Source organism: Marmota monax, unplaced genomic scaffold (assembly GCF_021218885.2).
Source record: "Marmota monax isolate L192 unplaced genomic scaffold, Marmota_monax_Labrador192_F-V1.1 WCK01_AAM20220418_F8-fsc00008, whole genome shotgun sequence".
Lineage (NCBI taxonomy): Eukaryota > Metazoa > Chordata > Mammalia > Rodentia > Sciuridae > Marmota > Marmota monax.
In genome coordinates this window covers 11624324-11650980 of record NW_026694432.1, presented here as the reverse complement: position 1 = coordinate 11650980, position 26657 = coordinate 11624324, and the positions used below count along the sequence as shown (strand labels likewise).

At 41.4% G+C, this 26657-nt stretch overlaps 2 protein-coding genes across 9 annotated transcripts in view; both read right to left on the bottom strand.

Annotated features, from left to right (window-relative positions):
- Positions 1-1348, bottom strand: part of Mtf1 (metal regulatory transcription factor 1) — a 45035-nt gene extending 43687 nt beyond the window's left edge. The window contains exon 1 of the mRNA XM_046469000.2: positions 1249-1348. The gene's annotated coding sequence lies outside the window, so the exon portion shown is untranslated. The remainder of the gene's footprint in view (positions 1-1248) is intronic.
- A 992-nt stretch (positions 1349-2340) lies between these two features.
- Positions 2341-26657, bottom strand: part of Inpp5b (inositol polyphosphate-5-phosphatase B) — a 54341-nt gene continuing 30024 nt past the window's right edge. For 6 of the 8 annotated variants that reach the window (XM_046468993.1, XM_046468996.1, XM_046468994.2 and 3 more), the window contains 17 exons: positions 25352-25448; positions 22494-22661; positions 21073-21174; positions 19788-19902; positions 19145-19261; positions 17939-18126; positions 16301-16412; positions 14353-14462; positions 13263-13398; positions 11466-11576; positions 10492-10654; positions 9469-9704; positions 7758-7871; positions 6333-6417; positions 5837-5964; positions 3425-3536; positions 2341-3181 (listed from right to left, as the gene is read on the bottom strand). In XM_046468993.1, the coding sequence (XP_046324949.1) occupies positions 3066-3181; positions 3425-3536; positions 5837-5964; positions 6333-6417; positions 7758-7871; positions 9469-9704; positions 10492-10654; positions 11466-11576; positions 13263-13398; positions 14353-14462; positions 16301-16412; positions 17939-18126; positions 19145-19261; positions 19788-19902; positions 21073-21174; positions 22494-22661; positions 25352-25448 (2210 nt within the window). In that variant the 3' untranslated portion in view covers positions 2341-3065. The remainder of the gene's footprint in view (positions 3182-3424; positions 3537-5836; positions 5965-6332; positions 6418-7757; positions 7872-9468; positions 9705-10491; positions 10655-11465; positions 11577-13262; positions 13399-14352; positions 14463-16300; positions 16413-17938; positions 18127-19144; positions 19262-19787; positions 19903-21072; positions 21175-22493; positions 22662-25351; positions 25449-26657) is intronic. The other 2 variants (XM_046468999.2, XM_058570893.1) reach the window with 2 other exon arrangements.

Sequence of the window (26657 nt, the reverse complement as noted above, 5' to 3'; positions counted from 1 at the left end):
CCTCATGTAGTCTATGATGGAAAGAGCAAGGCTTTGGACCTATTTATTCAGCAACAGATCCCAGCTTTGCCCTTACTACTTGCGTAATTTTTCAGTGCTCATTTTTCTTATATGTAAGATGGAACTAGTAATTTCTGTTCTCTCAAAGTTATTATGAGAAATAAAACAGATAATGTATGCAAAGCACAATACCTGACAAATAGTAGAGGAACAAGTGAGAATTCCTTCCCTCCTTCCTAGAACAAGTGTTTCAGCTTCTGGATGGAAGGGCTAAACCCCAAAAAGGCACATCTAATGAAGATCACTTTAATTATTTATCTCACAATACAATAAGGTATGAACCAGAAGATATGCTTGTATAGTGGGCTCTCTGCTGGGAGGGAATGTACTTAGCATATTACATGACACTTCCTGGAGTTCAAGAAATGCCATTTAAATGAATGAAAGACATGTAGATATTCTCTCTTAAAAAGACAGTGTCTCCTGGGAAGACACGCTCTCTTGGTGAAAATATCAAATCTGAAGCTTTCATGGACTGGAATAGTGATTCTTCCTTCACTGGCAAACACACAGGTTCTATAAATGTGGGTTCCGCAGGCAGAACAGAGACTTTTAAAATAATCAGTACATCACTTAGTTTTCAGTCCAGCTTTGCACTTTATCGTTCTCTTCTGCTGAGGGTTAGAAAGTGAGCCTTTACGTAGTGAGGCGACCGGAGAGGTAGTTACCAGAGACAGGTCAAGGGATCTAATCCGGGAGGAACCGGCCCGACCCCTTGCTCTAGCTTACGCAACCCCATAGATGCACGTTTCGCTTCATCTGAGAGAAGAGATGAGAGTTCCCAGGGACCCAGTGGACTGCCCAGCACCTCTGGCGGCAAAGCGGAAACCAACTGTCCGGGACAAACAAGACACACAGCTTTGAGGGTAGCCAAAGAGGAGTGCGAACGGAGCACCCTTGAGAGAAAGCTGAGAAAGGGAACCTGTCTGGGATAGCCCCCAGTCCAGGACTACACGGAAAAACCCCAAGACAAGCGGGGGGCTCCCAGCCGGACGAAGAGGGGCAGGGTCCGGGTCTCCATGGAAACAGGAAAGGGGGGCTGGATACCCATCCCCATGGAAACCGAGAAGGGGTGGGGTCCTTACGGCGAGCGGACGGGTCTCTACTGGGAACTGCTTCAGGAGGAAGCCTAGGTCCCTCGCCCCCCGAATAGTCCCAGCCATAGCCGAGTCCAGTTTCGCCTTTTACCTCCGCGGCTCCCGGCAACAGCAGCGGCAGCAGCTTCTCCCCTCCCCAGCGGCACCATGATTGCCCCCACCTTCCCCTAACGTCACTTCCGCTTCCGCTTTCCGGAGGAAGGAGGGGACAGCGGCTCCGCCCCTCTCTGGCGCTGCAGTTTGGCTTCAGCGGCCCGAGGGCCGAGTCTGAGCTTCCAATTGGCGGGTGGGGGGCGGGGCGGCGCGCAGCGGACGTCTCCCGGGCTTGGTGCGGGCGCCGGGAGGCGCTGGGGGCTTTAAGCCGGCCGTTCCCGGCGTAAGGGAAGGGGGCGATGCCAACCGCGAATCCCAAGTTTCCTCAGCTCAGCTCGCGACACTACTGCAGGAACCCCAGTTTGCCGCCAGATTCCGGACTCGGGCCCTCAAGGGACGAGCCTGCAAGGCTGTGGTGTTCTTGGACTTCCTCTACGGCGCCAGCGTCCCCTAATCACCCAGCTTCGTTAACAGGGCCAGAGGGTCCCAGAAAGGAGGAGCAGATCCAAGGGACAGAGCTAGGAGTATTCCAGAAACAGCCAGAGGGAACGCTGCCCCTTCTTCCCTTCTCACAAGCTTTCACGAGACGCCCAATTTCCTGCCTGCTCCCACTCCTGCCCAGGCTGGCAGTCCCAACTTTCCTCCTCAGGGGATTCTCGTGCCTGGACCAGTCAACGCCACCTACTGGCCACTCCTTTTCTTATTCATCTTACTGGCTTGTCTCTAATTCACAGAATTACCAAGAAGTTATAGCATTTCAGTGCCCAAGAAGCAATTTTGCAAGTGCTTCTGTGATGCGCCTGTCCTTTCTAAATGCCTGTAAGATCTGGATGTGAGATCTTCCCAGAAGTCACTGCTTGTTTTTCCCATGAGCTACTTCTCTAGGATATTCAGAGTGGGACAACTCCTAGACACTAGATCAGGGGCCAAGGAGTTCAGGCCATGGCTGTACTATCTTGCTTGAAAAATGTGCGCAGTGACTGTTATCCACCAGACTGCAAGACATGTCTTTAGCCCCTGATAAGCTGTTTCAATGCTTAAGCCATAAGGGTCCAGTCACCATCAAGACAGAAAAGCATAACACAACCACCACTGTTTAAAAATGTTTATCATTAAAATATATTACAAATATGAGAGGGATTATGCTCATATACAATTTGGAGGACTTGCTGGCCTAGAAAATTCCACCTGTTTCACCAGAAAACTCAGTTCTTCAGTGTTTGCACTTTTAAGCCACTGTATTGCCCTCAGAAGCTGAGTGGCCAGCCTCAGAATTATTGAACTATATCCGAGTAGGAAAGGGATAGAAGTTCCATATGTATTTTCACATGTCCTCAGACTGGGCAACGAAAGGATCTCAGGAGGCTAAACCTTGTTTATCCAGGAGCATCCACCTACATTCTTAATGTCCATTTCATTGTCTTTTCAGGACTTCAAAAGTTTGTTCAAACATCTGATCTTGAGGAGCTCAGTCTAGGCTACAGGGAAGGAATTGACTGTGCCCTGGAGGCAGGCTGAATGAGCACAAGTATAAAATTTTTTTTAAATTAAAAAAAAATAGAGATCTATTTGTGTTAAATAACTTAAGTTGAACATCAAACGTCAGTTTTATTATTGTGGATTTCTCTCATGTCTTCACAGCTCTACACTGAGTGTGCTGATCAATGATGGCACAGGTGGGGGGAGGTCTAGGCTCAGGAGCTGCCATTCTTGCTTCCAGATGACCTCAAATGTTTTTAAGGGGTCTCTTGAGCTGCAACAGGTGGAGCTGGAAATTGGCTACCCTGGGTAAAACAAGGGATGGGACAGAAAGGCTCAGAGTGGGTTGCATAGGAACTGGTGAATAAACTCTTGAGCCTTCTTTTTCTCTGTTATTTCAGGCTTTTGGTGTTGAGCTGGGTTTCGAAGCAGTAAGCTGCCAAATACGCTAGCTGCATGAAAAAACACAGAAAATAAATGATTAACAAAATAAGGACTACATATTCTTGTGTTGTTAGGAGTGGGGAGGGGTACCCAAAAGCAGTCTTTGCTTAAAAAAAAATTATTTCAATATAAACTTTGGCCAAAACTTGAAATTTTAATTCTACTGTAATGTACTTTGGAACTTTCTCAATCTCTTTTCTTCACAGTGAATCCTCAGTTTACAGAGATGCCACAGACATTTGGTCACTTACCTAGAATATTCTCATCCAAATGATTTTTTGCTGAATTTTTCAGCAATTCTTGCAAAAACGCCATCAAGTAGTTGAAGACATTTTTGTGGAATGTGGGAAGAGTAGAAATAACCTGAAAGAGGAAGAGTTGGAATTTGTCATTTTGTTCATTCAATTATTTGTCAAGTTGGTGACTGTACTCCAAGAACTGAGTATGTGATCCATGAATGTGCATAAGACTATGCACAGAAAAATAATCCCTTACCACTTAGCATAAGTACCAAAAAAGAGCACAAGTCAAACTCTACATGAATTTAGAGGTCAGATTTCTAACTTCATGCTCTCAGGGAGAATAAAAAGGAATAAAAGACATTTTGTTGGGTCCTGAATATAAGACAAAATTGGATTTGTAGAGGTAAGGACTAGGGAATGTGGGATAGAAAAAAATGTAAAGAAAAAAAAAAGGAAAACAGAAGGTAAGCTGAGAGAACACTTGATATGTCAATCTTGGAAGGAGCATAACCATTTTAATAGGAGCAGCTGTTCAGGCTAGAATTCAATGAAAAGCTATCTATACATCAGACTCAGCTGGGGAGTTTGTATAAAATAGATATCAAAAGTCACTTTGATTCAGTGGATGTGGGGTCATGCTCTGGAACTTCTGTTACTGGCCAGTTTTCTAGATTATTCTGTCAATACCTGTTGTACACTGAACCGTTTAGCTAAATCAGAAAGTCTTGAATATTTAAGAAAATAATTGACAGTGGAGAACCAAGTATGACTTTTTTTTTTTTTTAAGCTTACAAATAATAGGACTTTATTCCCTAGAGTTCTAGAGACCGAGAAGTCCAAAATCAAGATACTGGCAGATTCAGTGTTGAGTGAGGGCCTGTTTCCTGACTCGTAGATGGTGCTTTCTCACTGTGTTCTCACATTTTGGGATGGACTAGCTAGCTCTCAGTACTCTTCTTTTGTCAGGACACCAATTCCAATCATATTGCTGCCCATGTGATTTAATCATTTCCCCAAAGCCCAGTTTTCTAATACCATCATCTCCATGGTTAGGATTTCGACATAAGAATTGGATGGGGACACAAATATTCACATCATGACACTTTTCTACTGATTTTGTTATTTCTTTTTTTTAATACTTATTTTTTAGTTGTAGTTGGACACAATACCTTTATTTATTATTTTTATGGTGCTGAGGATTGAACCCTGGGCCCTGCATGTGCTAGGCAAGCACTCTACCACTGAGCCACAACCCCAGCCCTGATTTTGTTATTTCAATGTTGTAGTATTTAGTATATAAAGGTTTGAATTGTTAAATATTCATTACAGAATATTATTTTTAAAACTATAAAATTAATCAGTATGTGGCATTTAATGATTTTTGCCTTAATTCTATTTTGTATACTGCTATTTTAATTTATATATGACAGCAGAATGCATTACATTTCTTATTACACATATAGAGCACAATTTTTCATATCCTTGTTTGTATACAAAGTATATTCACACCAATTTGTGTCTTTTTACATGTACTTTGGATAATAATGATCATCATATTACACATCATTTCTAACCCCATATCCCCTCCCTTCCCTTCCAACCCATCTGCCCTATCTAGAATTCATCTATTCCCCGCATGTTCCCTCTCCCTAACCCACTATGAATCAGCCTCCTTATATCAAAGAAAACATTCAGCATTTGGTTTTTTGAGACTGGCTAACTTAACTTAGCATTATCTTCTCTAACTCATCCATTTACCTGCAAATGCCATGATTTTATTCTCTTTTATTGCTGAGTAATATTTCATTGTATATACATGCCACATTCCAAGTGTGATTTTTTAATGTATATTTTTAGTTGTAGATGGACAGAATACCTTTATTTTATTTATTTATTTTTATGTGGTGCTGAGGAGCAAACCTTTATTTTATTTATTTATTTTTATGTGGTGCTGAGGAGCAAACCCAGTGGCTCACATGTGAATTACAACCCCACCCCCGCTAACTGTGTTTTTTTTTTTTTTTTTTTTTACCAACATAAGGAGAACTTTAGAATACTGTATGCTTTGGATGACAGTATGCAAAACAAGTCAGCAGAGGGAGAGCCTGAATGAGGGAACTGAACCCAGGTAGGCAGAATGAGAACGGAAGACAGAGGATGAGTGATAGATCAATGGATCCAGGCATGTGGGAGGTGAGGAGAAGGAGGAGTCAGAAATGACTTAGGTTTCGGGACTGAGTCACTGAAATTAAGGGTGATGCTATTAAAAGAAAAAAGGACTCAAGAGGAAGAACAGGTCTGAGAAGGAAAGACATGGTACTGAGTTTCTAAGACTTCAGCGACTATGCCCACTTTGTTCATCAGGCCTCATTGCCTAGGGCTAGCAACATGTGTATGCTGGTGCTCAGTGCTTCCCCTTACCTGTTTGCTTGCTGTGTAATTGCCAGAACACTCCAAGCAGTTATGGTAGGCACTGTAACAGATGACAGGCTCTGGCAGGCTCTCCAGGAAAAGCAGCAAGGCTTCAGCTACAGAATGATTGCTAGCAGCTTTTGGCCCATCGTTAAGGAACAGGTAGTGATGTTGCCCATGGTTAGGAGAAGGCCCAGGGCCAGCACATGCTAGAAGTACATGCTAGCACTGCTTCATCAGGCTTTCTGTTCAGAGCTAGGATGTCAGCCTGACATCTGGAAGGGGCCACACTGTCAAGTGAGCCAGGCCTTCCTAATTTCCTGCTATATTGGTTGCTTAAGGTTGTAAAATTTTTCTAGGCAAACTTTAAGAAAGAAAAATATGATGATTGAGGACCCAGATTCAGACTACAAACCTTAAAAAAATATTCTTACCCTTTTCTCACCGCTCTCACTCATTTTCACACATACACATATATGCACAGATCTGAACATCTGAAGGATACAGAGATTATCAATCATTCCAGTATCCAGACAGTCCCTAATATGTTCAAATTCTGATCTCAGGCCTGGCTGCTGAAATAGATCTTCCTGCAAGAAGGAAGAAAGTCACAGGACAATTACTTTCTCAGAAAATCAAAGTACAAAAGGAGCAGTGTCAAGAGATCTCTGAATCATCCTGGTTGACAATATGATTTAGGTTGATGTGGCTAATTCATCTTCTCAGACATGGTTGTGCAATAGGTCTTTAGGCATCTATTATAAAACTATGGGTAGGGCACACTATCCAAGACAAGATCCAACATAAGAGAAAACTTAAAAGTAGCTGTTTCCTGCCTTGTTATGAAGGGGTTAAGGGGGAAGTTGGGACACACTGAAAAAAATATATCATCTGTAAGATGGATAAAGCTAAAAAGGTACCTCAGAACACTGAACCAACAAGATTATGTCAATAAAGGTTATTTCCAATAGTCTCAGGATACTTTACATTCATGTTTTATAAACTGATTTAACATTATATAACTGTGTTAAAAGTAACAGTATTAAATGTATTGCTCAAAAGTTACATTTAAAAGTTCTCCCGAGAAGGTAGACTAGCAAAGTACTCAAAAATGTAACTTCTACAGCCATATTCCTAACCCTGCCTATTAATCAGCCCGAGAACCTTAACTAATTTATTCACTTTCTGGGCATCTGTCTCCTCATCTGAGAACTATTACAAGAATTCAATGAGGCAATGAAGCGAAACACTGAGAACAGTGTTTGGTATATTGCAACATTCAAATGTGAAGTGAAAACAGAACATCATAAGAATGTATGTTGCTGGACTAGGGATGTAGCTTAGTGGTAAAGTTTTGGCTTAATATGTATGAGGCCCTGGCTTTGGTCTCCAGAACTGCCAAAAAAAAAAAGTATGCTGTGGGATTACAATTTGTGTAGGTTTCTGTGGAACCTATATAGACAGGTCAGTCAAACTGACCAATTGACCCCATGAAGCTTGCCCAAGTTCGTCTAGAAATCAGGCCTCCAGATTCATGGGGGTTCCATTTGGTCCTCTGTCTCTGCCTGGACTTTCAACAATTTAGCGCCTCCCATTCCAAGAAGTTGGTGAAATTTCCCACAAATGAGACATCCCAGAAGGCCTTCATATGGCTTTGTTGCTGGAGGACCCTAGAGACCTAGGAAAGGAACATGCTGTGCTGGAGATTGTTCAGTGCAAGGCTGCTTCCACTGGGGTAATCAAGTACTATGTGTAATCACGTACTGCACCAGGATGCGAAACAAGGCACAAAACCTCTCACTCATTCCCTGGGGGAAGAACAGCTCTTCACAAGTTTCTTGCATTTCCATGCAAGAAGTTCTTGGATATAATGGTCTTCCTCAAGGCAGTCTGACTTCAAATCAGGTCTGACGGCTTAGCCACACCCTACCTGCTGGATAGCATTTCGGTATAGGTAATCCACCATCATCCAGAGCTCTTTGGGGATTTCCATGGGTTTCTCTAACCGGCTCCCATCATCTTCAGTCTGCACTGGCATCAGAGTCTGAAATTAAAGAAAAATCATGACAAGGTAGGTGACCTACAATGGAACTCTGCCAGGCTGGCTTTGTAGAATGCACAATATGGGGACAGCAAACCCATGGAAGAGGGAAGCATTTCAATGCCTTTAACCAAACACTGCACAGGCAAAAATGAAATCAGGTAGGACAAAAGGTGGCTTCTGAAAATTGGGAGAGGATTATGGCAAGCAGTTTCAATGAATCAGGTGAAAATATGCACCATTTTCTTAGATAAAAATCATGCCTGTAATATTTCACTGTTAGAACCAGAAAGACAGTATGGTCTGGTAAGGAAAGAGCACACACTTGGGAGTCCAAAAATCTGAGTCCAAGGTCCAGGTCCACTGTTGACTCACCATGTGACCTGTGACAAATCACTCTCTTTGATTGGATCTCTGTTTTCATCTATATAATGGAGAGGATAATTCAAGAGTCCCTAAATAAAAAAAATGCATTGGGAAAAGAAAGCATACATATTACCATAAATCTGCCCCAAACTAATTCACTTGTATTAGAATTCTCTCCACAAGAGCCTTTTAGATCTCAGCAAATTTAGTTTAAGATGCTAATCTACCAGGTAATGATTTTTTAAAAAATGAATAAGATCATGGGTCAGGGAACTTCCATTATCTTAGGATTTATTTCTCTAATATACTGTTAAATACTGAATGTTTAACCCCTACCCCCAATTCATATGTTGAATCCTAATCACCAATGTGATCATAATTGGAGGTAGGATTTGGGAATGTGGTTAAGTATTTGGGACTGTGTGGCTATGAAGGGGATTAGTGTCCTACAGGAGATCCGAGAAATCTCCCTCACATCCTGTGCCATGTGAGGACTCCATGAGAAGATGGCTCTCTATGAATCAGGAAGTGGCCTTCACCAGACACAAAATCTGTCGGTGTCTTTATTTTGGACCTCTCAGCTTCCAGAATGTAAGATGTAAATTTCTGTGGTTGACAGGCCACCCATTCTAGGGTGTTCTGTTAGAGCAGCCTGAATAGACTGAGATATCTCCTAGATGTAAAAAACCAAAAACACAGCCACATTTTGCAGCTTTTCCCATCAAGAGATTGAGTCTTTCTCTGCCCCTAGAATCTGGGCTGGCTTCACATCTTGCTCTGGCCCATAAAATATGGCAGAATTGGTACTATGTGAGTTTGGAGCTAATACCACCAAACCCCTTATACCATCTGCTCTCGTGCTTTGGTCACCATGTGTAGAAGCCTGAGTTAGCCCACTGAATGATGAGAGGCCATGTGGAGAGAGGGGCCCAGACAGCAGCCAACACCAAGACCGGGAGGGAGGCCACATTAGCAGCCAACCCTCTGACCATCACAGGTGCCTCCTGATTACGATGGCCAAGCGAGTCTAGGCAAGACCAGGAGAAAAACCAATGACTCACTGTTGTTTTAATTTGGGGGTGGCTTGATGCACAAAAATATGTAACTGACACACTAAGCAAGCTCTAGAAGGCTGAAGAAGTCTTAATTCCCTAGGCAAGTGGGCATTGGAACACCCTGTTTGGCTTGGCTGCACCACACAGTTCTAGATGTTTCCTTGTAGCATGTTACTCACCAGCTCACTAACAGTTTCCAATGGCAGGTCCAAGATTGGCTCCCTCATGTAGCACAGTGTATGAATGGGGGACCCGAAACAGCTGGGCAGGTAGTTCCCAGACACAGACAAAAAGTAATCTTTTCCCCCTTCCAAGTGCAAAACCAGAATGTCCTCAATTTTGTCTTCACCTGAGTTGAGTTTTGTAGCTGTGGTCTTATTTACAAAGAGCTCCAACTCAATCTCAATGTCAGAATCTGCAGAAATATTGAAAAAGAATAATGTTGGCTAGGGAAAGGCCAAGAGGAAAGGGTGGGGACAGATAGGGAGAAAAGAGTAAGGCATAAAGAATTAGGAAAAGGAAATAAAAGATATCAACCAACAACCAGTATCTATGTGCTCAGAACTCAGGAGACACTAGAATAGAAGTTCATAGAACAACTGGAAATATGAAAACAACAAACAAAAGCATTTGAATTGACAAATGCTAAAAAACTCAAGTACTGAATAACACCTATAAATCAACAAGAAGGCATGAATAAAAGAACCTTCCCTGAGTCAGCTAAGATGAAGACACCTGATCCAGTAGAAATGTGATGCACTTATCAGCCTATGAATTGTCCACAAAGCACCCTTAATCTTTCTTAAAATCACAGCCACTTGCAGGGTGCAAAGGAGAAGTCATTTGAGAACCAGAATAAATTTCTGGATTACTACCCCATTATCTTTCTCCTTGAGAGCAGATCATTGGGAGTTAATGACACCAAGACAGACAGGGGAAACGGCTCCTTGGCAGCAGCACCTTCTTTACAGTAATCCAATGTCTACTCTAAGAAATTATGAAACATGTGCCTGGCTGAAAATATTTTTAAAACTGAATCCATGCTCCTTGTCATTTTATACTTTATTTATAGATGAGTTCAAGTATTGGATTTAAAATAAAATTTTCACTCAGAAGCAAAAAGTTTATTTTAGGAAAATGATCAAAAATAGGGTAGGGCATTCCCCAAACCAAAAACCAGGAACCAAGAAGAGAAACTTTACCTGGCAGGAGGAATCCTTTGCTGGGGTTGGCACTCAGCCACTGCTTACAGAAAGAGTTTTCCCCAGGCTTGTTGATGAATTCAAACTGACAGGGTACTTGTCCATTATGAATTGTAAAGGACTCTACTTGCAATTGCATGTATTTCACATTCTGAAAACAGAACTGAGAACAAGCACCCAACAAGTCAGAACCAGTACCCTCTCCCTGGCCACCTGCCTGGCCAACCCAACTACACAATCTTTACCCTGGGAAGAAAATAAAGGACCATCTCTTTTCAATGTCTCTGCATTAGATATTTATATCAGAAGACACAGCTACCACTAAAGATCAGTTATTTGTGTTTAACCCAAAACTCTAAAATCTCAAGGTTGTACATATAAATTTACATGTAAATTTCCCAAAGGAATCAAAGTTTATATCTTCTATATCCATAACCATTTCCAAAATATGCTTCAAAAATTCACCCTTCTAAGTAGGTGGACATCTATAGCATTAAATGTACCTTTACCATAGCCTCCATTTGATTGACTGTGTGGTTTGGTCAACTTTGAAAGACCTATGCTGCAATCTTTTCATGAAAAACCTTTAGATCTAATTGGACTTCCCTACTGCCCATCACTTTTCTATGCATCACTTTTCTATGTAAAAACAAAAAAATTCAGAATTGATTTAATCTTAAAGCATCAGTAGAAAGACAATTCCATTGCAAGAACACACATGAGTTATTCTAAAATCAAACAATGCACGTTTGGGATCATCTTCTGCTTTAGAAGATGAGGACATGAATATAACCTAAGCCAACACCTCTCTCTTCTCAGCTAGCATCATCGGCCTTTCTTTATCTAGAAACAGCCTCTCCAGGAAGTCTAGAGTCTAACAGCCTCCAGAAATTCTAAGCTTTAGTAGAAAAGGGAGATTCAAGTACTAGCAATAGAAGAGCCCATTACTAATATTCTTAACATGTCTTTCCTACCTCTCGCTTAGAGAGACACACAGACGGAATGTTGGCATTTTCCATCTTATCCAGGGAGCGAACAATTTCCTCCAGAGTCTTCCGGTACAGTTCTTCATTTATGACCCTCACCTGGAAGGGAAACATCAGAAACTAAGTACCAAGGCTTCTACCCACTTCCTCTTTTTTGGATAGAGGGCATTCACAGCATTGAGAAACAGCAGTAAATAACTAAATAAATTTAGTTTATTAACAAAAAACCTAATTAGCAATAGTCTTAGAAGGATCCTTAAGCTGTGGTAAAAAGTCACCTGCTTCCTGAATAGCAGAAAGAAAACACAGGAGTAAAAGCTAATTAATTGGCAGCTAATTCTGTCACATCTGGCCCCTGGCGGAAAGAGGTTCAGTGCCCAGGTCTATGTTGCTTGCTGCCACCCTCAGGCTAGCAGTGGGAAACTTTTCTAGAGCTCTGATTTAAAGCAGTGTTTCTCAGGCTTTTTTTTTTGTTGTTTGTTTTTAATATTTATTTATTTTTTAGGTGTAGATGGACACAACACAATGCCCTTATTTTTATGCGGTGTTGAGGATCGAACCTGGGTCCCACCTGTGCGAGGTGAGCGCTCTACCGTTGAGCCACAATCCCAGCCCTCTCAGGCTTTTTTTAACGCATGCTCTATCAGCCAGGAAGATTTTTGTCAGGCTCTTTCTTCTGCATTTTGAATTATAATTTTTTTTCATTTTCCAGTAACAATTAATTATAATATTGACTTTTCTCAAAACTATACACATCCTCATAGATTTTGATATGCTTCTGTCCATACCTTGAAAATTGGTACTAAAAGCATCTCAGAAGTCACTGATAGAGAAATATCAATAGATAATGAATGAAAACTGTTTGAGCTGGGCATGGTGCTACATACCTGCAATCCCAGCAACTTGGAAGGCTGAGGAAGGAGGATCACAAGTTTGAAACCAGCCATAGCAACTTAGTGAGACTCTCAGCAACTTACAGAGAGAGACTCTCTCAAAAAATAAAAAGGGATGGGGATGTAGCTCAGTGGTAAAGTGCCCCTAGGTTCAATCCCTAGTATGTATAAATAAATAAAATAAAATTTAAAAAACACAAATTTTTTTCTCTTTCGAGATGGGGGTCTTATTATGTTGCCCATGCTGGCCTTGAACCCCTGGGCTCAAGCAATCCTCCTGCCTTAGCCTCCCAAGTAGCTGTGACTATAGGCACATTCCACTGTGCCCAGCTAAAATACAATTTTCTAATGTCATTTCATTCTATAGAAATACTCACACATATACAAAAATATATGTGAAGGATGTTCACTATAGCACTGCATATAATAGCAAAGTTTTGGCAACAACTTAAATGATCATTGATGCATTATGGTTCACCTACACTATGGAATAGTTTTCAACCTTTAAAATGATGAGGTAGCTCTGCTTGTACCGATATGGAAAGACTGTCTAAGATACATGTACATATTCTCAGAACAATATGTACAATGTGAACTCTTTTCTAAAAAAAAGAGAAAAATAAAAATATCCTGTTTGTTGTATAAGAATACTGATAGACTCATTTGTAAATGAATAAAGAAAGGTCTGGAACAATACAGTCCAAAAAGCAAATCTTCCAAGTATGTGGAAATACACAGAATGATACCAAAACGATTATTAAACTAAGACAAATTTTAAAAGGCACCTCCTCATATTAAGGGTGGTGGTAGAGACCAAAAAGACAAAACATAATCCTGATGTGAAAACAAATTCCCTACAGAAAGATTATAACAGGCATCAATGCCCACCTACCCCAATGTCAAATACAGAGCTGACAGGCTTGTGGTCACTGGTTTTCAGGGCCATGTGGCTCTGGTAACTCAGCTGATTGATGTTCTTCCCTTTCCAGAGGACCCGGTCACACCAGGCAGGAGCACGACACTTCTCACTGAAATGCAAAGTCCATGCTGGGGAAACTCACAGCAACTACAGCAGGGTCCTCTGCCTGGCTAGTGCTCTGGCTCAGGCAGGAAACAATGAGGCAAAGACTTTGTATCCATGTGGCCTAGTGATCTAAGACAGCAGAACAAGTTGGGCCCACCAAGAAATAACATGCATCCAAATAACAGGGTTATTATCCAAAGCAATTATGAAAGCTCAAAGTCCAACACAGTTCAGACTGGTTAGAGAATCAGAGGCTCTTCATCCTCCTGTGGGGATTAGGAGAGTGTAAAAAGGTGATATGAGAGTAGGCCTGGCCTTCAAGGACGGTGGTTAAGGGGACAGGATGAACTCCTACTGCCTGAGTTCAAGTCCTGCCTCCACCACTTGCCTGTTTGGTAGGCTTTTTGATTTCTCTATGCCTCAACCCCAATCTCATACAATGATGATAATAAATAATACCTACCTCAGCAGGTTGTTGAGATGATTAAATGAGATAATAACGTGTCTCAAATAGTGTGTGGCACACAGTAAGCACTAATAAAAAGATTCTAAGTACTGTGTAATGACCAAGAACAAGCTTAATTGGAGTTATCTCATCACCCGAAGCTCGGATGAAAAGTAAATCAGTATCAAGACATTATGGGGCTGGGGTTGTGGCTCAGAGGTAGAGCACTTGCCTAGCATGTGTGCGGCACTGGGTTTGATCCTCAACACCAGAAAAAAATATTTAAAAAAAAAAAAAAGACTTATTATGGAGCAAAGCTTATGACAGTTAAAAGAAAATATTTGGGAAGGCTGGCTGCTTCATCAACAGATACTGACAGAAAATGTTTGACCAGAGTGGAAAACATGGGGAAAGAGAGGAAATTTATGTCCTTCTTAAGTCCATGAGGGCATGTGCTTCCCAGAATTCCCAGGTTTCCATTTGTTAAATCCACTGAATTTACCCCCGACCTACCTGGTGTCCCAGTCATCTGAACCGGTGTCATACTTATAGGTAGGTTGGAACGTGAGCTCACCCTCTGTGAAGCCTTCGAAGACAGTCTTTGCAGCAACTTGAATTTTCAGCTACATAAAAGGATAGGAGAAAAAATAACCTCAGAATAAAGAGTCAAACCTTGAACCAGTAAAGAGGAAATCAATTTGGAGTCTAAGCCGTACCTCAAAGGAAAAGGCCCCATAAGATAACTATATTTTGTAAGATTTTTGAATAGAAGCAAGCTGACCATGCACCTCATATACGGTTTTTAAGGATCTTTTATAAGAGCAAACCTGCATCCAAGGGGCATGAGTACCACCTTCCCAAGATGTCCTTAAGAAGACAAGGGACCACTTAGCATAGTTTTTCTCTCCCAAGTATCAAACACTTATCTGTGCAGTACAGTGGCTCCAATTATACAGAGATAAAACTGTGGTATGTAAAGTGGGAGAAGCTCTGTGCCTTGGTTTCCCCATCTGTAAATTTTGGGTTTGTAATAGACCCTACTTTATAGGGTCATTAGAAAGATCAACTGTCAACCTAAAACAGTGCCTAACACATTTTGAAAATAGCATCCTTCCTGTTGTATTAATTCTAGGACCTCTTTTGGATCACACTCAGAAGAGATAAAAATTACATGTGTTCCTGCCTCTTCCTGGAACAATAAGCTTGGCACTGCATGGACTGGTGGGGGGAACTGTCAGCTCTAACATGGGGGTCAGGGTCGACCACCACTTACCCTCTTCCTGACAGTATTATTCTTTCAAAACACTATTAGGGCTGGGGTTGTAGCTCAGTGGTAGAGTGCTTGCCTGGCATGTGAGAGGCACTAGGTTCGATTCTCAGCACCACATATAAATAAATAAAATCAAGGTCCATCATCAACAACAACAACAACAAACATTATTAAAGAAAAAGCAATAGGAAATAAGAAAACTCTAAGTGTAAAGGCAAGCTCATGGTTCTTGAACAGTACAGATATACTGTAAAGCATCTGCAGGCAGATAACACACAAAATGGGTGGTACTACTTCAGGAAAGAAGTAATAGAAGTCGAGTGGAAATGGGTATCAAATTATAAGGAAAACTGGAATGTCTCAGTCCAGAACACAGAGAGAAATAAACAGACAGATAGGGAACAAACTGGGTGAATGCTGACATGGAGATTAAGTAGAATAAACGTAATTTACCCAGGAAAAGAGCTGGAGAGGGGAAAAAAAATGAGTCAATAAAAAAAAGGAAAGACATTTCAGAGTTGGTTCTTTTCCTTTGATAAATCTGTACTGCAGAAGAAAGAGATAATAGAAAGATTTAGATTAATGACAATAACCTTAGTGATTATTAAAAGATGGGGACTCAGGAGACGAAAAAAGAAAAAGAACTTTGAACCCTGACCAATAAACAGGAGTAGCCAGAAGAAAGCGAGAGAGAAACAGACTTCTCTTGACCTGAGAAATGACTGATGCTCTGAGAAAGAAATGCTAAGTCAAATGATGTCGGAGAATAGGTTACAGAACTGGCTCCTAGAGAAGGTGCAGGAAGGCCCTTAGAGCTGTCATTCACACTGGAGAAGTCTGGTAAGGAGAAGGATATAGGGAACAGGAGGCTCCTTCTAAAAAAATTACTGAATCATCTTAAAGATACAAAATACTTTCTTTACAGAAGTTGGACCCTTCCGTGTCAACTTCAGACCTCTTGAATGAATGGAAGAGAACATGCTTTTGTTCCCAAAGGAGACAAGGTGCCTAGAGGAAAACATTTCTAAAGAGAGAAGCGCAGATGAAACAAAGAAATGGCTGGACAACATCAGGTCCTCAGGATCGCCTTCCAAACTAGAAGGAAAAAGCCAAGGGTTGGGAAGCTGAGCTTTCCTGTGCCCTTACAGTGGGGAGCAGATGCCTGAAGAGGACATAGGTGGCCATCTGTACCTGATCATATGCATACAGAGTTTGAAAGGCCTTCTCTTCGATGAGTTTTTTCACTTTTTCCACATCCAGTTCTTCTATTCTGTAGTTGAGATCCCCCAGCCACAAGATCACACTGTGAGGACAGAGCACAAAGGTAACAGAGTTTAGGAGGGTCTTTAATCTATCCTCTCCAGGGTGCTTCTGACATAAGGCCCCTGAGGCCCAGCCTCTTGGGAGCTGGGTGGGGAAGCGACTTAGCTGTTCCAAAAATTTTTCTCTCTTGCCCTCACATCCAATACCATGTCTAACATGCTGCCTACTCAATTATCTTGATCCAAGTTCATTTTAAACAGCCTTGAGTTCTCCTTGACTATTTTATTCTTAGATAATTAGAAAGACAGTCTAATGAGATCTAAAAGCAAGGTAAAAATTCACTCCTTTGCTGAGAAGTGGGAAAAAAAAGATAAAAAATTGAGAGTCATGCCAATCACCTAGAGACCTCCAAACCAGACTATGCCTTCATGCCACCTCTGCCTCTACGTTGCATCCCAGTCCACAAAACATACTCTCGGCCTCTGCTTCTAGATTGAACTCCTCTGAAACAAAACTCAATCTTTAGACAGGAGCTTGGATCTTAGCACCACATTACTGATTGGCTCATTCTGTACTCCTGGGCACAAGGTGACAGGTGGTTTATTGTATCTGCTGCTTTGGAAAAAAGCAAACCGAAGGATCCCTGATGATATCACACATCTCATGAAATCCAATACTATTTTATCTGAAGCCAACAAGCATGTCATAGAGAATCTGCACAGCTGTGTACACACATCCAAATAAATGCATCCACATGCTAAGAGCAGACCACAGACACTCGAGCTGCCTTCTCACAAACTAGGATCCTGTGGTTCAAGAATGTGAGGAGCTCAGCTGTAAGACATACTCCCTGCTGGGGGTCTCAGGAGAGGCCCTGGAGGAGAAAAGCCATCCTGTTAGTATCTAGAACACCCATAAGCGAGGGACAGCTCCACTGCCATAGGCAAGGTGAGAGGTGTGACTTTGTTTATTCTATGGCAGGCACTGAGGCCCCAGCAGCTTCTTTGTCTTTGTCAAAGAAGTGGCAGAGGCTTCCACTATTACCATAAAGTCTGAAATTCTAAGGTTTTGAATTCAGACAAACAGCAAGTTGTAGATATAAACACAATAAGGATAATGAGCAAAAACTAATACAAGAAGCTCAAAGCAGCTGCAACTACAGCTTTGTAAAGCTGAACCAAGAGGAAAAAGTTGTGGGAGGCAAACAAGCGTGGTCCAACTCTCGTTTACCGTGATCTGGAAACAACAGACAGCAAATCCTAAAACACACTTGTAAACACTGTTTGAGATGCTTGCTCTTTGGTTGCTCTCTTCACAGTGTCAGGTCAAGGAAGATCCACACTGACTAAATATTATACTTGTCCTTGGACAAATGACGCTTGAGCATAATTCTAGGGGTCTGTCAGATGGTAATCAGGAAACTAAAAACTTCCAAGAGATATAATCCACAAGTAGCCAAGATCTGGCAGACAGATACCCCCACTCCAGCAGTCATCTCCCCAGTAAGACACAGCCCACAACTCTGCACATCACACATGACAACTATTTGGAGAAGCCCAGACTCACTCATGCTTGTTGATGGTGAGAGGGGGGAGGCTTGGGTCCACCTGACAAAACTGCATTCGAGAACAAATGTCTTTATAGTCTTGGTTCCTCCTTTCATACTCTTCTGTGTGGGCTGCCAAGTGAGAATTCACGACGCAGATGCTGGTATTGTGCAGCTGGAACCTGATCGCCACGCCTCCTTTGTTACCCTATTAAAAGGATGCCCCCAAATCCAATTCACAACTTAATTGTGTTAGTCTTTTCAAGCCACAAACTTTCAAAATGTTTTTTTCTTAAATCATTTTCATAATAACCCTGTGAGGTTATTCTATTGAAAACAATTCCATGAAGGCAAAATAACTAGCCAGTCAGTGGGAGCAGAGCTCAGAGCCCGGCTCTCTCAACTGAGTGTTCTATTCTCTTATCATAGGTGAGCCACAGGCTCTCCCTTCATCACATGGGGTTCAGCTCTGCAGGAGAACCTAAGAACAGGACTCTAGTACCCTCAAGAAGAGAAGGAAACTGTAAACCTAATATCTTAGTCTTCCTTGGTAACCCAATGTAATTTCTGTACCATACTTCATGGGTTAAATGGCAGGATCAACCAGAAGCTCTAGCATTGAGTAAATACAGATGAGTGCTATTCAGGAAAATCAGCCAACAATTTACTACTATATGATTTCTACTATATGATTCCTTCCTTCCTTCCTTAAAATCAGCCAACAATTTACTACTATATGATTTCTACTATATGATTTCCCTCCCTCCCTCCCTCCCTCCCTCCCTTCCTTCCTTCCTTCGGATGGACCTTTAATTTATTTATTTATATGTGGTGCTGAGAACTGAACCCAGGGTCTCACACATGCTAAGGCAAATACTCTTCCACTGAACTACAACTCCAGCCCCCTTTAAAAAAAATTATATATTTTAGTTGTAGATGGACAATTCAATACCTTTATTTTATTTATCTATTTTTATGTGGTGCTAAGGATCAAACAGTGCCTCACACATGCGAGGCAAGTGCTCTACCACTGAGCTACACCTCTAGCCCCCTACCACATGATTTCTAAACAGTCTGCTCAATCCAGCCTTGCTTGAGGGTAAACTCAGCTTGTAACACTGACACTCTCAAACTAGGACACATGTGGTCGCTGCATCTCGAGATGCTGAGTTAAAACTTTAGGGGCCAAGGCCCTTATATGTCAGACACAACAACCCCAAACTTACCATCCTTCCCATGATTCCCGTCCCAACAGTCTCAGCTTCCACTTCTGAGATATACGCTGCATGTTCTTGTTTGACATACAACAGCAGCATAATCCCAACCAGTCGGATAAGCTTCACCTGAAGAACATCCCAGTCATGACATAAGATAGAAGGTGCAAACAGGTATAAATATCCCAAAGGAAAAGGGGTCTCAAAGATGGCTGAGAATATATCTCCTTCTTCATGTCAGAACACAAGGCATGCTACATGATAACAGAAGAGCTTACAAGCACCAAAGCCCTGTGTCTTTCCCACCCAGAGATACCCCTTTGGAGGCCCTGGAACTGAAAACAGCAGCATAATTATGACTGGCTTACAATAAAGATGATGAAAAGGGTGAAAAATTATCTTAGACTTTCCCTATGTGCAGTAACATAAAAGTAAAAGGTCCCTGACTCCTTTCTTTCTTTCTTTTTTTTTTTTTAAAGAGAGAGTGAGAGAGAGGTAGAGAGAGAGAGAATTTCAACATTTATTTTTTAGTATTTGGCGGACACAACATCTTTGTTTGTATGTGGTGCTGAGAATCGAACCCGGGCCGCACGCATGCCAGGTGAGCGCGCTACCGCTTGAGCCACATCCCCAGCCCCCCTGACTCCTTTCTTACCTTTGCATATTTGGCGTCTGGATGAAGACCCTCTGACACAGCTTTAAACCATTCTTCTTCCTTTGGGGTATCATGAAAGAAAAAGGCTTCCTTACTCAAGTCGAGTTCCTGGAATCTATTGGAGAAGCAACAAGTTAATAGAGAAATGCAATATGCAAATAATACATTCTTGAATTGATTTACGTGCATAAGTACTAGCTGTCTAAGCTGAACTGCAGGACCTTCAGGAGGGAAGAAAGATAAACACTTGGAGCCAAAGAACTAAACACCATGGAATTTACCAGGTACTTTTGCAAACATCAGCCCATTTCCTCTTCATGACCCAGACTACGAAGTGGTTTAGCAGCATGCCCATTTTATATCTGCAATCACTAGTTCACACAAGCCCAAGTGGCAAACTGGGATTCAAATCTAGGTCTATGTGAACTCCAAATTCTACTTTTTTCCAATATACAAAACAGCTTCCTTTGCTGCCACTCCCCACTAACAGTACCCAGTACAGTGATGAGAGAAGAGAAAGGGGAAAAAAAAATAAATGACTATTTGAGTGCATAAGTGCAAACCTGTAATCCCAAATACATAGGAGGCTGAGGCAGGAGAATCTCAAGGGCAAGGCCAGTCTGGGTAACTAAGTGAGACTCTGTCTCAAAAAAGAAAAAAAAAGGGCCAAGAATGTAGCTCAGTGGTGGAGGACTCCTGGATTTAATCCCCAGTACCTAAAAAAGAAAAAAAAAAACAGCACACAGTGGCGCACGCCTGTCATCCCAGCAGCTTGGGAGGCTAAGACAGGAGAATTGCAAGTTCCTCAACAACTGCAATGCACTAAGCAACTCAGTGAGACCCTGTCTCTAAGTAAATACAAAATAGGGCTGGGGATGTGGCTCAGTGGTCCAGTACCCCTGAGTTCAATCCCCAATATCCAAAAAAAAAAAAAAAAAATACTAATCTATGGGACTTAGTTTCCTTCCCTGGCAAAAGGTATTTTTGTTTTGTGACCAAAAGGGTGTTGAATGCCTAAGTAATGAAATTCAGTTCAGGACGCACTGATTTTAACAGAAATCTACACTAAAAATCAAATATGAGCATTTCAATGCCATGCACAGCACTTTGCTGGACCTTTGTGTACCAGGAGAAGAACATCAAGCAGAGAAGCAGCGATTAAACGTGCACTCAGTTTTCAATTCCTTCACTGTCCTGAAAACTCAGCTACATGTCCAAGTCCCCATGACCACAGCTGTACATACATTCTGAGGAAAGAAGAGACTTCTAGGAGAGAAGCACTCACCCTACACAGTACACATCTGGGGCCTGGATACCATGGCTCAGCCAAGGGCGGAGGCATTCTTTAGGGGACTGTCCATTCACATTGTAAGTTCCCACAAAAAACCTGTCATCAAAGAGAATTGATCAGTGACCTGGAAGCACTGAGGAGAGACTGGGGAAAGCATTTATGCTGATTTTTACCTAGTTTCAGTCTCTACACAGTGGCATTTTAAGACATAGAAACGTCATATTTAACCAGGACCAGTGACTATGGCATCAAGGGTGACTAGCAGACTCCATGATGTCTGTTGCTTTTGTGATAAAGAATTCACACAACACAGACCCACCCTGAACATTCTTATTTCCCTTCAACAGCCACTACGGAGCCATCATCCACAAAACGATTGCTTACCCTGTGTATGCTACTCAAGTGAGAAATGCCTTGGAAGTTACTTTTGGCAAGGAAACAACACCAGTGCTCAGAAGGTTATTACTTTACCATAACTAACTATTTATATCTCTAGAAAAAATGTTATTTTGACTTGTAATCCCATTAAAGATCCAGCAGAATCCTGCAACCTTTATTCATTTAACTTTTTTAAAAATAATTTCTTATTTTTATTTTTTAAATTTATTTTTATCAGGTATACGTGACAGCAGAATGTATTTTGATTCATTGTCCACAACTGCAGCACAACTTTATGTTTCTATGGTTGCACACGATGTAGCACATCACACCATATGTACAGTCACACTTTTACATTTTTTTAGTTGTAGGGGCTGGGGTTGTGGCTCAGTGGCAGAGTGCTTGCTAGCCTGTGTGAGACACTGGGTTCAATTCTCAGCATCACATATAAACAAATAAATAAATAAAGGCCCATCAATAACTAATAAAATTTTTAAAATACATATTTTTTTAGTTGTAGATGAACACACAGTAACTTTATTTCTATGTGGTGCTGAGGATGGAACCCAGTACCTCACATATGTGATGCAAGCGTTTTACCATGGAGCCACAGTCCCAGCTCTTTTATTCATTTAACTTTTGGTAATCCTATAAAAAAGATTACCAAACACTGACTGACTATATTTTAAATGATTTCTTCAGAGGCTCAGAATGACTAAAGGAATAGAAGACCTGAGACTGATACACAAACTCAGGATATCTCTCTTTCTTCTGTATCTATTTCTGCAAGTATTTTGGTAGCTATCTGCCAGCTGTGCCACTCCCACTGTACCATACCTATCACAGTGCCTGCCTGGAAGAGATACAGGAAAAATGCCTGTGATGAAGAGTGAATGCAGTTACTCATATTGAAAAGGAAAGGAGAAATTCTACAGAATTATTTGCTTCAAAATCCAGGATATGGTGGAAAGTGCTTAAATTCCAGAGAACTGAATGATCATTTTGCTTTGAAAACTATTTATGACCCTATTAGTTACCTGAAGTTTTGGACATAGGTATAATCCTCTTCTTTCTGTATCAGATGTGATTTCACAATTGTATCTCGCAGTCCAAACTTCTGCATGGATAACATATGAGCCTTGTTTGATACTGTGATAGTGGAGGAGCGAACCATGTCCGTGATCTCAGACTTGGATTTATTCTGTCTGGAAAAAAATAAAAACTTTTTTTCATATTTTTTTTAAAAGACAGAGTGAGAGAGGGAGAGAATTTTAATATTTATTTTTTAGTTATTGGCGGACACAACATCTTTGTTTTGTATGTGGTGCTGAGGATCGAACCCGGGCCACACGCATGCCAGGCGAGCACGCTACCGCTTGAGCCACATCCCCAGCGCCTTTTTTTTTTTTTCCATATTTTGATGAGTTCTCCATGGCAAAATAAATGAGTATGAAGCTAGAAGTCCCCACACATTAGCATCCGAATCACAGAAGACTAAAGAAGCCAAATTTGCCAAAGAAACACTACTTCTATGGGGAATTAAGTGAACTTATGTGTTGTTGATTGCATAGTGGACTGGTCTAGAGAGTCTTCTGATAATACAGTCATAGAATCTTAGGCTAGAAGGTGATCTTAAAGATATATCTAATAATTCATTCATTCATTTTCTTTTTTTTTTCTTTCTTCTTTTTTTCTCCTCCCTTTTTGGTACTGAAGATTTAATTCAGGGGTACTTTAACACTGAGCTACACCCCAGTCCTTTTTATTTTGAGACAGGTTCTTGCTAAATTGCTGAGGCTGGCCTCAAACTTGCAATCCTCCTGCCTCAGCCTCCTAAGTGGCTGGGATTACAGGAGTACCTGGCTTCATTCACTTTCTCTTCCTTTCTTTCTTTTTTATTTTTGCATGTGGTACTGGGAATTGAACCCAGTGACACGCCACTACTTAGCTATATCCCCAGCCCTTTCAATTAGTATTTTTTAAAAGTTTGGTACCAGGGATTAGACCCAGAGGCACTTTACCTCTAAACCACGTCCCCAGCCAGCCCTTTATTCTCTTTTATTTAGATACAGAGTCTCACCAAGTTGCTTAGGGCCTCACTAAGTTTCTGAGGCTGGCTTTGAACTCACAAACTTCCTATCTCAGCCCCCTGAGCAGCTGGGATTACAGGTGTGCATCACCACACACAGCTATGTATTTTTTTAAACTTTGAAACAGAGTCTTACTAAATTGCTGAGACTACTTGTACTTGAGAACCTCTTACCTCAACCTGCCAGGGCACTGGAGTTACAGATGTGCACTACCAGGTCTGACAATTCATTCATTTTCAAGTGAGAAAAAAAAAAAAAAACCAGCATCACCCATGATTTGGCCCATTGGATGGTGGCAGAGTGCTTAGATTCAGATCTGATGTGTCACAAGACGATAAAACCCTTGATTTGATAATTTTACTCTGCATCTCTAGTCCACAGGAATAATCCAAAATAAAAAGACAATTAAAATATATTTCATTATTATTTATGTAGTACTTATACTACAAATTATGTGCAACGTAACCAAAATTTGACATATCGACCTCACAGAACCCTATATAACAGCTCAAGAAATTTTTGTTGAAGGTTACTTAGTGAACTAAGATATGTAAGACACTTAAAACAATCTTGAGGGGTGGGGGTACTGAGAATTGAATCCAAGGGCACTTTACCACTAAGCTACATCCCCAGCCCTTTTTAAAAATTTTTTTTCAGTTATAGATGAACACAATACCTTTATTTTATTTGTTTTTATTTTTATGTGGTGCCAGGGACCAAACCCAGTGCCTCACACATGCTAGACAAGTGCTCTACCACTAGCCACAACCCTGGCCCCCACAGCCCTTTTAGAGACAGGGGCCTCAAACTTAGGATCCTCCTGCCTCAGCCTCTCAAAATTGCTGGGATTACCAGTATGCTCCACCACACCTGGCTACACAACCCTGGCCCCCACAGCCCTTTTAGAGACAGGGTTTCACTAAATTGCCGAAGCTGGCCTCAAACTTAGGATCCTCCTGCCTCAGCCTCTCAAAATTGCTGGGATTATAAGTATGCCCCACCACAGCTGGCTACAACAATTTTGCATGTATACTATTACTATCATTATAGACTAACTAAGACTATGTAAATGTACCTGTGTACACCAAGATGACTTGAATGAGGTGAGAATGATAGCTCTAGCTACAATTAAATTTGCAAGATTGCTCATTGTTTTGTTTTGTTTTGTTTTGGTGGTGCTAGGGATTGAATCCAGAGCCTTGTGCATGCGAGACAAGCACTCTACTAACTGAGCTATCTCTCCAGCCCCTGCTCACTGCTTCTTAAATACTTAATTAAAATACTGACATAAGTAAGAAAGGCCAGTTTAATCTTGACCAGATGATTCTGGGTATGATCAATAGCGGGCACCGGAGTATAGACTAATGCACAAGGGGCAGGGGGATTAAAAAAGGAAAAAAGAAAGAAGTATCTTCAGCATCAGGAAACTCCTAAAAGAATGAGAGGGAAAAGATCAAATATTTCTAATTTTCTACATTCCCAATTGAGGGTTAGAATGCCACGTTTCAAATCCTAGATCAGCCACTTGCTAGTTCTGGGACCTTGGGTGACTCATGTAAATTCTTTATTACCTGAGTTGCCTTAGCTGTCAAACAGAGAAAAGTAGTTAGCCTTTAGGTCAAAGACAGTCCGTGTAAGAGGATGATGCTGGCGTACATAGTAAGGGCTCCATGGATATCAGTATTAAGGACATGTCTTAGGCCAGCTTCCTGGGCCAATTTACATCACATGCAGTAGTGGTCTTGGTTCTCTACTGAGGGGAACCTCAGTCCTAAGAGATACAAATAAAGGAAGAGCTTCATTACCTTGGGAGCAAGCTTTCTGGTTTATCCTGACCCCCGGAGCTTTGGTCCACAAGTAGACCTTTCTCATTCAGCCTTGAATTGTTGAAGTTTGAACCACCTAAAGAGAAGAAGAAGGAATTAAAACCCACTAAACATATACTTTAACATACCAGACCACAATTTTCCCAAATGTCAGCCTAAGAATCACAGGTAGTCTGCGGAGAGCTCGGAAGCACTGGAAAGGCCCATGCCAGTGTCTGGGTGAAGTCCCACTGGGCAGATAGAGAAAAAGGACTTCACCTGGAAGTCTTTACTGCTGACTAACCATGCTAGCTACTCTTCACTCCCATTTCTTGGGGACAGGGTGTATTATACTAAGAATAAAACTCTAAAATCTGAAAACCCAAGTTGTATCTTACGCTTTATTATTTATTGATCTTTTGACTTTGAATAAGCCACCCTCTCTTTTTTATTTATTGGGGGAAAGGTACTGGGGATTGAACTCAGTGGCACTTTACCAACGAAATTCATCCCCAGACCTTTTTATTTTTGACTTTGAGACAGGTCTTCCTAAATTGCTGAGGGTCTCGCTAAATTGTTGCATCTGGCCTGGACTTTGCATTCCTCCTGCCTCAGCCTCCTCATTTGCTGGAAGTACAGGCATGTGCCAGCACACCCAGCCCCACCCTCTTAATCTCAGTAATTTGACTTGTCCTGCCTTTGTTCCGGGTTTAGCAATCAAATGAACTGACATGTAAGGGTAAGCACTTTAATAGCCACCGACATATCATAAAATAGAAGATAGTGATCTTATTACCATCTTCTGCAAGTGAGATTGCGGCTCCAAGGAAGAGAAAGGCAAAGGTCAAGAGATCTAAAATTGGAAAGGGTCTAAGTGCTATGGGAATGAGAAGTGCCTTAAAAACCAAAGAGCCCAAGGACTCTCAACAAAGAAATATTTGGAGAGATTTGTAAAACCAAGATAAACCTAAAAAGGAAATTAATCTGCCAAGAACTTTTCCTCCTTAGAAGCCAAAATTCTAGTCAACAGGGAACAAGACAAAGCCACAGAGAGGCAACATCAATTCACAAATTACGGGAGGGAAGACTAGGCGCGTGAAACACTGCAGAAGAATTCTGCTCTGGGGGGCTGGGGATGTGGCTCAAGCGGTAGCGTGCTCGCCTGGCATGTGTGCGGCCCGGGTTCGATCCTCAGCACCACATACAAACAAAGATGTTGTGTCCGCCGAAAACTAAATAAATAAATATTAAAAAAAAAAGAATTCTGCTCTGAAGACTGTTACTAAACATGGATTTCTCACTGACT